This window comes from Podarcis muralis, chromosome 12, assembly GCF_964188315.1.
Source record: "Podarcis muralis chromosome 12, rPodMur119.hap1.1, whole genome shotgun sequence".
In the NCBI taxonomy this organism is placed as follows: Eukaryota; Metazoa; Chordata; class Lepidosauria; order Squamata; family Lacertidae; genus Podarcis; species Podarcis muralis.
In genome coordinates this window covers 19,788,713-19,801,627 of record NC_135666.1, presented here as the reverse complement: position 1 = coordinate 19,801,627, position 12,915 = coordinate 19,788,713, and the positions used below count along the sequence as shown (strand labels likewise).

Sequence of the window (12,915 nt, the reverse complement as noted above, 5' to 3'; positions counted from 1 at the left end):
TCTTTCAAGACCGGTGTTATATGGTCTCGGCGGCCGCTCCCAGTCACCAGTCTAGCTGCCGCATTCTGGATTAGTTGTAGTTTCCGGGTCACCTTCAAAGGTAGCCCCACGTAGAGCGCATTGCAGTAGTCCACTTTAGGCACAAAGAGCTGATTATCTGCATAATCTTAAGTATGATACTCTGAACTCTAGATACTTTCTCCAAGTCAGGAGCAAAAAAGGAGTTATACTGCATTCTTGAGACTATAACGTTATGCTGGAAGCCAAATGGAAAATTCCCAGCTCACTGGTTGCCTGTCCCTATAGTAGTAGAAGCTAAACAACTAACGGCATGTGTGTGTGCGGTGGTGGTAAACAATCCCAGAAGACAACTCTACTCTATTAACCATAGTTGAATCACACACACTCACAGAGGTGGTCAATAGTTTGTTTCCAAGATGAAAAAGAAACACCACATTAGGGTTCCTTAGAAACACAGTGGTAGGTTTAGGCATAACAAACATGCTACTTTTCTGGAAACCACTGTAGTTGTGCTAACAGACAAAACACCCTAATTCCAGATACCTACAGTAAAGTTAAGACAAATATAACAACCATTCACCTGCCCTCAATTAATCCCACCCACCCACCCCACAAACCCAAATCTTTTTCCAGTGAAGCCTGGAAATTTATTATTACAGGAGGCACAGGGTGAATCAATCTACAGGAAAACAAGATTTTATATCATTGGTCTGCCCCACAAAGGATTGAAGCCACAACATTCTGTACTAGCTATGGTTGCTGAACAATCATAGGAAACTCTACTGAGTAAAGAACAGCAATTAATCCTGCTTTGGGGAAGAGATGCAGTCAGCATGAGAGATATCAATGAAAATGGATTCTCTGGCCAAAAGCACTCCCAGGGAAACAAACTTGCTCTTTCAGAGCAATTCAGTGCATCAATTACAACTATACATATCTCTTCAAGATCACTTACCCCACCCCCAATACAGGTTTAATTTTGCCTGGATTCAATACCAGATTATTCACTCCAAACCAAGGTAAACTTGAGACACCTGTTACAACGCCAACCACTGCACCCAAAATCAAATGGGAACGTAAAACAGAAGTGGGCATAATCAATGCTGGGAAACCTCACCCTAGCCTAGGTTTCTCAACAGTTCATTTATAAGATGCCAGTTATGAAGTAGCTCCACTCCTATATGACATTTCTCATTCTCCTGCACTGTCTTCTGTGACCAGACACGATAATACTTTCTTGCAAGTACAGTGGTACCTCGGTTTTCGAACGTCTCTGCTGATGAACATTTTAGTTTTCAAATGCTGTAAACCCAGAAGTAGATGCTTCAGTTTTCGAACATGCCTCGTTAGTCAAATGTGCTACACGGCTTCTGCTGAGCGCAAGATCCTGAGGCCTAGCTGTCGGCTATTGAGTTTTCGGGTTTTGAACGTTTCGGAACTCGAACCGTCTTCCAGAACAGATTAAGTTCAAAAACCGAGGTACCACTGTATGAAAATTGCTTACCTTTACTGCAGTCACTATTTAAATTTTCTAGTTTCTGCCAAATTATTTTAGTATGCAATATTATGTAATAAAAAGGTAAAGTATTAACACTGTTTTGAGAAAGTAAATTTCAAGGTGTCACGGCACCTTTTGTCATCTTGAAACTACCAACTCACAAAGTTACCTTTCCAGAAAACAAGAGTAAGGATGGCACTGCCCAAGAAACCCAAACAAGAGTCACCAGTGGAGTTTAGATGTAAAGATATACTCACGCTGTATGTGAATAAGCTGCTTTGGCATCTTAAATTCTCCAGGGTATATAGATTCATAATAAGCAATATTACTTTCCGCTTCCGGGACTGGTATAACCATATTATCCCTCTTCTCGCCATATACCTGCTGTGCTGAAATGGCCCGCTGGAGATGATGTTCCTAAAATTAAAAGAGGGGAAAGAGAGAAAAGTTGAAAACCACAATGCACATTATTATTATGGGGGGCGGTATTTTAAATATTTTAAAACTGCCTCTTTGGAAAAAGTCCCCTCAATGTAAGAAAATATAAACATTACTTTCATCAAAAATTCTACCATTAAGATTTACAGGTTATGTGAATTTACAATAGGTTAAGCTCACAATTACAGGATTAGTAAGTAACTAGGAACAGCACAAAGCAAGTCAAAATCTGTCACTAATAGTAGCACAAGACCACCAGCAACAGCAACAACAACAAAAGAATTAGCTAATAAGTTGGCCAAGTCCATTTTATTAATATTTTTTATTTTATTTATTGGTTTACTGCACTTGTTGATATCAATAGTCTTTAAAGAGGAAGGTAAAAATTAATTTTCATCTCTCAAGTGAAACTGTCTTAACAGTTACTAAAGTAACCAAATAATCATAGCATCAACAGAGTGGGTTAGTGCAGATGTATTGATGGCTCTCTACTAAACAAAATAAGGAAACTGGTGGCCAGCCTCTCAAAACTTCTCCTCTCCAACCCTTCTCCTTCCTGGAGCAAAACTGCCCTTCTCTCACCCTTAACTATAATTAAGTAAGTAAACCATCAACCTTCATGCCCACTGTAGACAAGGTGGAAATTTGCTCTATAGAGGGAAAGGAGAACACTTTCAAAAGGCTGGTTCCCATTTCCTGTAAGCTATAGTTAGAGATCTATTGTTCAAATGTAGTTCCCAGTTCTTCAGACTATGGCTCAAAGCAGCCTTCCCCAGCCTGACTCTTTCCAATATTTTGGACTACAACTCCAATCAGTCGCAACTAGCATGGCCACACTGACTGAGGCTAATGGGAGCTGTAGTCCAAAATATATTGAGTTGGGCAAGGCTAGTGTAGAGAATCTAGAATATCCCTTTCCTGGTTTGTTATTTTTTACCACATATGTCGGAATTCAGCAAACTTCAATTGCACAACCCAAAAGTTGCCTCCAAACAAATTGGAGGAGGAGTTTACAATTTGAGGAGGAGTTACAAAGCATGGTTTGGAAGCAATTCTTAGTTAACACTAGACAAACTCTGGCCAACCCACACACCACAGTAATGAAGTCTGATGATCACTGGCTTGTGGTAACATTAAGGCAGGCTTTTTTTGGGGGGGGGGGGGTAGGGAGGCACCAATGTTATGGAATGCCCTTCCTGCTGAAATACAGGAGGCTCCATCCATAGAGACATTCCACCTGCTCTTGAAGACATCTGTTAGGCATACATACCGCCTGATCCAATTGTTTTCATCATTCTTTTAACTATTTTAATTATTATGATTTCTGATTGACTTGTTTTACTATAAATTTTAATTATGGATGTTTGTAATGTTTTGGTGTACTTGTTTTATTGTGTATTTACTTGTGAACCACTTAGAAGCCATTTTGGCATGTAAGCAGTACATAAATTAATAAATAATAACAAGAACAACAACTGTTATGGTCAGACAAACCAAGAAAAGTAGGAGAGAATGATCTGTGGGAGAGGGAAGCACAAAAGCCTGTGGCCAGTATTATATCCATACTAGCTTCAAGTTTTCATTTCTAACCTTTTTAACATGTTAAAACAGACAGCAAGTCCCTTTGGCAATTTCCCTTTCCTTTTTGATGGTATAAATGTTGTTCCCATTTCTCAGGGTCTCTAACCAGACTTGCTCACACTGGTTGCAATAATTAGGTGGCTGCTCATCTGATAAGAACAGATACTACACTTGATCTTAGCCAAAAGGCCGAGAAGCGATGGCTGCTCATCACTCCAATCTGGCAACCACACACACTGGGCATCAGTATTTGGAATGACATTTCTTCTCTTGTCAGTGGCGTAGCGTAGGGGGTGCAGGGGGGGGGGCGTCCGCACCGGGCGCAACATCTGGGGGGGGGGCGCGCGCTCCATGGGTTAGGGGGCGCAAAATCCATGGGTTAGGGGGCACAAATTACTTGCCTTGCCCTGGGTGCTGACAACCCACGCTACGCCACTGTCTCTTGTATTCAAGATGAATGATCAAGAAACATACATATAAACCTCTGCAGTCAAATGCCACTATACACAACAATTAGAGAGCCGTGGTCAAGGTAAAGGGACCCCTGACCATTAGGTCCAGTCGTGACCGACTCTGGGATTGCGGCGCTCATCTCGCTTTATTGGCCGAGGGAGCTGGCGTACAGTTTCCGGGTCATGTGGCCAGCATGACTAAGCCACTTCTGGTGAACCAGAGCAGCACACGGAAACATCGTTTACCTTCCCGCTGGAGCAGTACCTATCTATCTACTTGCACTTTGATGTGCTTTCGAACCGCTATGTTGGCAGGAGCAGGGATCGAGCAACGGGAGCTCACCCCATCATGGGGATTCGAACCGCCGACCTTCTGATCAGCAAGCCCTAGGCTCTGTGGTTTAACTCACAGCACCATCTGCGTCCCTTAGAGAGCCGTGGTTCTTACTCTTAAAGTAATATATTAAGGCATTGTTTGACCTTGAATAGCAGCTGCCCATTTTTAATCTTAGTCAATTCAGAGAATTCATATAATTGCCTTTTATAATAATTATACCTTGGCTAAACAGAGAAAGCTACTAAGTATAGACAGTGGTTAGCAGCTGCAGGAATGTTTGAACTACTGCTACCTTGCCAATCATGAATGTGATTAAGGCTTTGAGAATCAACTCAGCCAACTGGCACTTTTAAGTATGATCCCACACACACTTGGGAACATTTCTTTATCTATATTTTGTAGCGTGCTGTAGATAACCAGTATGAAATACACCCCTGATAAAGTCTGAAAGATTTAAAGAAATATGTGACCAAATGTACAACATAAAGTACAGTGGTACCTCAGGTTAAGAACTTAATTCGTTCCAGGGGTCCGTTCTTAACCTGAAGCACCACTTTAGCTAATGGGGCCTCCTGCTGCCGCGCAATTTCTGTTCTCATCCTGAAGCAAAGTTCTTAACCTGAGGTACAATTTCTGGGTTAGCAGAGTCTGTAACCTGAAGCATCTGTAACCCGAGGTACCACTGTACTCTGAATTGGTGACTAGGAAACAATTGAGTCCTGTTTACAAGTATTCCAAAGGAGGATCAGGAACAAGTCACTGTTTCAGAAGACATTAATATGGTTCAAATACCACTTAAAGGCATTTTGAATCGGTGTATCCAGAAACTGGATGCTGAGACAGTTCAAATGTATTTCAGAGTTAATCTACTGCAGAGATTCTTCTGAGGTTAAAGTTTCTAAACATAAAAACTATTAAACACTAACTTTTTCAATATGCCTTCAAAAGTTTGGTTTGGGAGGGGGACAGAGGTGGAGGAAGAATATAATTTTAAGTCCAGATATATAGAAGAAAATGGTGCTTCAGGTAGGCCTGGGCCTAAGCACTCCAAGCACCTGCTGAAGCCTGAAGTATTTACCGGTAAGTCGAGAAGGGAATCCAGAAGTTTCCTGCAAGCCTATTTTTTGAGAAGAGTATAACCTCATCCCTAAAGGGCTAAACTCAAATGCCCTGATCTTTGATTCTATTGACAAGAAGCACTTCTGCCTTGTCTGGATTAAGTTACTTTGTTCACCCTCAACCAGTCCATTACTTATATCGCACACTAATTCAGAATATCAGCCTTGGCTTGTGATGAGGAGGAGATAACAATTTGATGTCGTTCATAAGCTGACAATACTGAACTCCAAAGAAAAGCCCCAGGCAACTTCCCCCTTAGGTTTCAGGCAGACTGGTAAAATAGAATGAAAAAATCAATAGAAACCTGTGGAAAACCATACACTAGTGACCAAGCTGTCTAACAGGAGTTACCCTGTACCACTTCTGATATCAAACCATCGCTTAACAGTGCCAGCTGGTCCATCACAGCTAGGTGTTTCAGAAGGATATAACAGATAATCATACTGAAAGCTAGGCGATCCAGCAGAACCTTGCATTCTCCAAGAGGTCACATATCAGGACCTCGCCTGTCCTCAAAAAATTCTCAAAGCTTGTAGACAAAGGCTCTGAGATTACAAGCTGCTTTAATATCCTTGGGTGCAGCTCATCAGGCCCAGGAATCTGAATTCATGTACAGTGGTACCTCGCAAGACGAATGCCTCGCAAGACGGAAAACTCACAAGACGAAAGGGTTTTTTGTTTTTGAGCTGCTTCGCAAGACGATTTTCCCTATGGGCTTGCTTCGCAAGACGGAAACGTCTTGCAAGTTTGTTTCCTTTTTCTTAACACCGTTAATACAGTTGCGACTTGACTTCGAGGAGCAACTCATAGCACGCGGTGTGGTAGCCTTTTTTGAGGTTTTTGAAGACTTTGGTGATTTTTGAAGCTTTTCCAAAACTTTTCCGACACCGTGCTTCGCAAGACGAAAAAAATCGCAAGACGACAAAACTCGCGGAACGAATTAATTTCGTCTTGCGAGGCACCACTGTAGTTAGGTTTCATTTACCACATATTTTCCTATATTGGACTGAAGCTCCCTACTCAGAGTAGGCCCACTGAAGTAAATAGATATGGCCAGCTATCATACATTCAATAGGTCTAATTAAAAATTAAAAAGAAAACTCAATTTGTAAATATTGTAAATACTGACTGAATAAATTGAATTTTTAATACTAGATATGATCATTTAATGGCAAATCAAGCTATAGATACTTAAGGATTCTTACAGAATGCAAAATGTATCAAAGTGGCCTTTGCTCTGTAAAGGATGCTAATTTAGAAATACATAATGGTACAAGAATATAGAAAACTTTGACAGACCCTTCCTTGTGTGAAAACTACAATTCAAAATGTTTCTTACACACCACACTTACACAAGGAGGATTTAGAAAGGGAGCGAAGGGAGGAAGAGCAAAGGCGATATTTAGTAATTCAGAAATAGGTTTCACCTATTTCCACATGCTCATAACCTGCAAGGTGGCGTAATTTTTCAATTCAAGAATTAAATACCAAAGGATTTCAAAACATTCAGGACTCCTGACTAGTAGAGACTTGTATTTTGGCTAATACCCAAGTACAACAGTTCATTTAAAACAAATAATTTCACATTAAAGTAAAAGGTAAAGGGACCCCTGACAATTAGGTCCAGTCGTGGACGACTCTGGGGTTGCGGCGCTCATCTCGCTTTACTGGCCGAGGGAGCCGGCATACAGCTTCTGGGTCATGTGGCCAGCATGACTAAGCCGCTTCTGGCGCACAGAAACACTGTTTACCTTCCCGCTGGAGCGGTACCTATTTATCTACTTGCACTTTAATGTGCTTTCGAACTGCTAGGTGGGCAGGAGCAGGGACCAAGCAACGGGAGCTCACCCCGTCACAGGGATTCGAACCGCCGACCTTCTGATCGGCAAGCCTTAGGCTCTGTGGTTTAACCCACAGCGCCACCCGCATTCCTCACCATGAAAGTAAGAACAACCATATAGAGTAAAAATAGTACCAGTCACAATCAAGGCATCTAATCACCTTAAGAGCTAAAAACAATAAGGATTGTTTGTAACGGGAACACTCAAGTGTTGTTACCCTCCCCATCACAGAATAAATAGCACAGGTGGTTAATACTGCACATGCTCCTAGAGCAGAGGCAGGGAACATTTTTGGCTCTATGGGCCAGGTCCTTTGCAAGTGAGAAGGGGGCGGATGCTTCAAACAGCACTTTTGAGAAGCCCTTTACAGAAGCTCCTTCAGTCCAATTTCAGCTACAACAGGAGCATGGGGGCTTTTTAAGTACTTCTCAAAAGTGCTGTTTGAAACAGATCACAGAAATCTCTCCCCATCCTCCCACACATACCCCACCCACATGCAGGAGAAGTGCAGGAGCTGTTTCACACAGCACTACAGAGGTGCTTTGATCTCCTCTCGTCAGGGGAAGAGCAAGGATTAAATCCTGCTGCCTTGACTGTGCAATTCTTTTCCCTACTGGGAACGGGGCACATTGCCAATGCAGGATAAGCCGCTGTCCTCCTGCCCATCAGTTAATGTTGCCAGTGATATTGGCTAGTGGGCAGGTGAGCATGGTTTGAGGAAAATAGCCCTGTGGTCCAACTTGCCCCCTTCCCCAACAAGGCAAGGTTAGCCTGCAGGTCGAGGGTTCTCCACCCTTGTTCTAGACCAGGGTGGTTCAACTTTTACTAACGAGTGGGCCGCAAGAGTACTTTGTCATAGAGCCTGTGAGCCACACACTGCCTTGTCACATGGGGGGGTGGGAAGCAAGGCCAAAATTGACCCCCCCCCCAGCCCTTGTGCTACCTTCTCAAAGCCAACTAAGCAAGGCACCAGGCTTTAGGAAGGAGGCACATGACTCTGGCAGGGTCCTAGAGCCCTCCCACTTCCTTGCCAAAGCTGGGAAAGCACTTCGAGGAAGAGGCCGGAGGACTCTAGGAGCCTCTCAGAGCCTCCTTCCCAATGCTAAGTGCCTCGCTTAGCTGGCTCTGGCAAAGGCAGCCCAAGGGTTCCAAATGTTGCTGAGAGCTGCCAAAAAAGGCCTTGAGGGCTGCATTGGATCACCCTGTCCTAGACCAACCAAGCAGCCAGCAAGTAATAAAACTACAAGTACTGCCATTATGCCATGGAGGGTTATCTGGCACAGCCAACAATTCTACAGCAGAGCTTTACTCATATCACCAGTCCAGTGAAATAAATAATAATAATAATAATAATAATAATAATAATAATAATAATAATAATATTTATACCCTGCTCATCTGGCTGGGTTTCCCCAGCCACTCTGGGCGGCTTCCAATGAAGTATTAAAATACAGTGGTCTATTAAAATACACTGATCCACTATAACATTTGTGTAAACATCCACCAAGATAGAATTGCTAGTGTCTCCCTTAACATGACACATGATGAACCTGGTATAAGAAACAAGCCCATACTGTTTCTACCAGGAATGAAAATTTAAGATTCCCTTTTAAATTCAAATCCCCTCAGGAGCTTAACACTGAGTCTCTGTGATAGCTTCTCAATTTAAAGCAGAACATATTGCAACTGAAGTATTTTCAGAAACAAATCCAAGGCTTCTCCCCCCTCCACGCAATACTGTTAAGATAGTGTGTCAGAGTATTATTATTATTTTACTTTCCAGAAGGAAAATTGGTTGGCAATGTTAATGCCTCCAATGCTTACTCCTACTCCTAGGAATTATCTTGAAAGGCAGTATTTTTATAGCCAGAGGGACAGATCAGTCTATTTCTGGTCCTTGCCAATTTTACATGTGTTTACTCATAAGTCCATTCAGTTTTGTTTCTGCATTAAGTTGATGGGAGTGGGGTGGGGGAAATGTATTTAAATACAACAGGGTGCGGAACCGTTTTCTGAAGGCCACAGTTCCATCTTCAGAGATGTCACACATGAGGCAGTGTCAGAGGCAAAAGTGGGTAAAGCAGCAAATGTAACTTTTACCTTTGTACAGTAGGCTACTTTCTTGACACAGACCCTTTATCTAGGCAACCAAGCGGCATTAACAGAGTTCAAGGATACATGTCACCCAGGCTAAACACACAAGGTGGATGTAAAGGAGGGATAGTGAGTAGTTTGGTCTAGGGTGAATACCAAGGGGTCAGACAAAGAGGGCTGGAGGGGCAGATTGGGCCCCTAGGATTGCAATTCCCAGTCCCTGAAATATGGTCATATATTATGTGCTTTTTTCCACAATGTACGTTATCCCAATGTATTAATTTCTAAACAGGTTTTGTCCTAAAATGAGCATTTCTAACACTTTTTGTATTTTTTTGAGCCAAGAAACAATTGCAAAAGAAGTGTAAAATGTATAGGTTAATTAGGTTCCAATCTGTGTATTAGTCTGGGAGGTACAAACGAAGACCAAACAAAACTCTCCTCCATACATATATAGCAGAGGTGGGGAACCTCTGGTCCGTGGGTCTAATCTAACCCACCAGTCCTCCTCATCTGGCCCACAAGGCCATTTTCCTCCAACCACACTCACCTGTGGACAACTGCCTGTCAAAGTTAGTTCACAGGGTGCAGCAGATAAAAGATCTAGATTCTAGGCTCCTAGGCCTAAAAGGCTCTCCACTCTGCTATACAGCAGGCACGTCCAACTGGTCGATCGTGATCTACCTGTCAATCGTGGGGTGTCCCTGGTCGATTGTGTGGTTATCAATCTCCCCCCCCCCCAAATAAAATAAAAAGAAAGATCAACAACTTTGGGTCCCCCCCCCAAGCTTTTTAATAGTGGGTGTAGATCACAGTCGCTTGCGAGTTGGACATGCCTGCTATACAGGATCTATCCAGTTCCACAAGTAAGCATTAACCTCTGCACCCTGGAGCAAGTGGCCTTTACAACTGTAGGCCTAAGAAACAAACTGCAGAAAGGCTAATGCAAACACATCCCACTAGGCCTTTGAAACTGGAGAAACAGACGTATTTCAAGGGGCATGTTGTCAGTGAATGATGCTTACAAATTTGACCCCTGGGCATTACTAGATAATAGTGTTTCTAATTGTAGCTGTTGGTTTTAGTTAGTATAACTTAGTCTTCATTGTGCAATTTTAGATTTGTAATTGTGAGCCACCACATGAAAACACAGCAAAAATGTATTAAAGAAAAATATGAGGATTAGCTGTTGCTGAACTCTTGGCACATACACATCTACTGCTTCCACGTATGGAAATTTTAGGTTTGGAGCTCTGTATGGTAGATCTGTCGTCTGAAACAGTATCTCTTCATGACAATACAGATGCACACAGTGGGGTCCAAATGAAGCAGTGATTTTAATTTTATTTTAATAAGGTATAGTAGAGGGGGGATATTTTAGACAGAAATAAGGCTTTGTCAGAATACAGGATGACTGGTGGCTGTGTCCATTAGTTATAGCTCTCACAATCATTACTCTTGAAAATTAATTGTCAGTCTTGAATTATGGCAGTGTTGAATTAAAAGTAGGGAAAGGGGGGGTTTAAAGAAATCCATGAGGGCAACTCTCCCCAATTTTAGCCAAGCCATGCCTTCACAGTCTTTTTAAAACAGTAGTGCAACAGCCATCACAGAAGTTAAACAGGAAGATTTCACTGTAATTCAAATATTGATTAGTGCTTTGGTATTAAGGAAGATCCTGAATGCAAAACAAGAAGCCAGGTACTCAAAATAAACTGTTCCAATGACACAGCTGCCTAGAGCAATTAAAGCACAGACAGATACAGGGGCCAGCGAGAACTGGAAAAGGGCTCATGACAGAAGTTGGCAGTGTTGGTGATATATCCCGCCTTTCCTCCAAGGAGCTCAAGGAGTTCTCCCCCTCCCCAATTTTATGCTCACAACAACGCTGTGAGTTAAGTTAGGCTGAGGATCAGTGGCAGGCTAAAGCTCACCCAGGGAGCTACATGGTTGAGTGTGGGTTCGAACTCTGGTCTCCCATGTCCAGCAGCCCAACCACTATACGACACTGTCCCTTTCAAGCAAATATAGCAAGGACTGAGACTCCACCTCCCTTTTTCTGCACGGCTGCAAGTGGCTCATAGCAGCATAAGACTTGATGCCAAAATACTTAGGAGTCTCTCTTTTCTGCCTGGTCAAATAGAATGTTAAGGCAACACCCTTATGCCAATACATTCACAAAAGAGTCATGAGCCTATCAAGACAGAACAAGATCTCCCAACAAGTTTTCCATTAGAAAAACATATATACTTCTATTCTAAACATTGTATTACCAATGGCAACTGAGAGCACTTAATGTCTTGTGTCACTTATGCAAAATTAGCTTGAGTCATCCACCTCTGGACATTACTTGACTTCATTCATTGGCACTTTTCTACTTAAGCAGAAATATTTAACTTGGAAACCTTGAATAGTTACTGAAGTCTATTGACTCTCATTTGTTTAAACTTCTAAGGATGATAAGGAGGAGGAGAGTGATCAATGTGTTAACAGTCCCTAGAACATAACCTATTTTAAGTTGAACCCAGCCAGAATCATACTTTCATGGATCATGGATCTGTGTTAGCCAAGATAAACATTGAAATTATTCTTAGATGCAAGGGAGAAAGATGAATCAACTTCAAGTCAGAACTCAGGCAACAGTTTAAAGACAAAACAGAGCCACTTATATATGAAGTCATGCTTCTACATACTTGGAGCCCCCTAGGAATGCAAAAGTATGTAAATTTCTAAAGTAAAACTGATTTTTTTTGGCATGCTACTGACAGTGGAGCTTAGATGAAAAAGAAAAAAAGGGCTAAAGAAAACTCAGGCATGCAATGGTTGAGATACAGACTATCAGGATGCCAGTTGAGACTCAGCTACATTGGCAAAGGTAAATAGCTTTATATGCGTTGTATATGCATTATAACGGGATGCTGGTGGCGCTGTGGGTTAAACCACAGAGCCTAGGACTTGCTGATCAGAAGGTCAGCGGTTCGAATCCCCGTGACAGGGTGAGCTCCCGTTGCTCAGTCCCTGCTCCTGCCAACCTAGCAGTTCAAAAGCACATCAAAGTGCAAGTAGATAAATAGGTACTGCTCCGGCGGGAAGGTAAATGGTGTTTCCGTGCGCTGCTCTGGTTCGCCAGAAGCGGCTTAGTCATGCTGGCTACATGACCCGGAAGTTGTACGCCAACTCCCTCGGCCAGTAAAGTGAGATGAGTGCCGCAACCCCAGAGTCCTCTGTGACTGGACCTAATGGTCAGGGGTCCCTTTACCTTTATAACACTGTGACACCAGATGGCGCTGTGGAGTTCCTTTTTTTGCCAACCGAATTTCTCATACAAAGTTTAACTGAAACTCTTCTTTGATTTGTCTAGATCCAGCCTTGAAAAGAAATCCCCCACCAAATGGAATATGGAAGGCAGGATGATAGAGGAAATCAATTTGCTCAGCACTGCACATCTTTTACCTATTGCCTGGGCAGGGAGGGGGAGGATTAGAATTGGGGAGATGCATGCTGATAGATCCTCTCCAGTCCTATAGTATAATG

At 42.5% G+C, this 12,915-nt stretch overlaps 1 protein-coding gene and 1 pseudogene across 5 annotated transcripts in view; both read right to left on the bottom strand.

The window, feature by feature from the left end:
- Positions 1-12,915, bottom strand: part of EPC1 (enhancer of polycomb 1) — a 55,639-nt gene that overhangs the window by 23,177 nt on the left and 19,547 nt on the right. For all 5 annotated transcript variants that reach the window (XR_013394787.1, XM_028751354.2, XM_028751355.2 and 2 more), the window contains one exon: positions 1,777-1,936. Coding sequence is in view for 4 of the 5 variants with exons in the window: in XM_028751356.2 (XP_028607189.1) it covers positions 1,777-1,936 (160 nt within the window). In the remaining variant the exon portion in view is untranslated. The remainder of the gene's footprint in view (positions 1-1,776; positions 1,937-12,915) is intronic.
- Positions 3,490-3,739, bottom strand: LOC144324996 (U2 spliceosomal RNA; annotated as a pseudogene).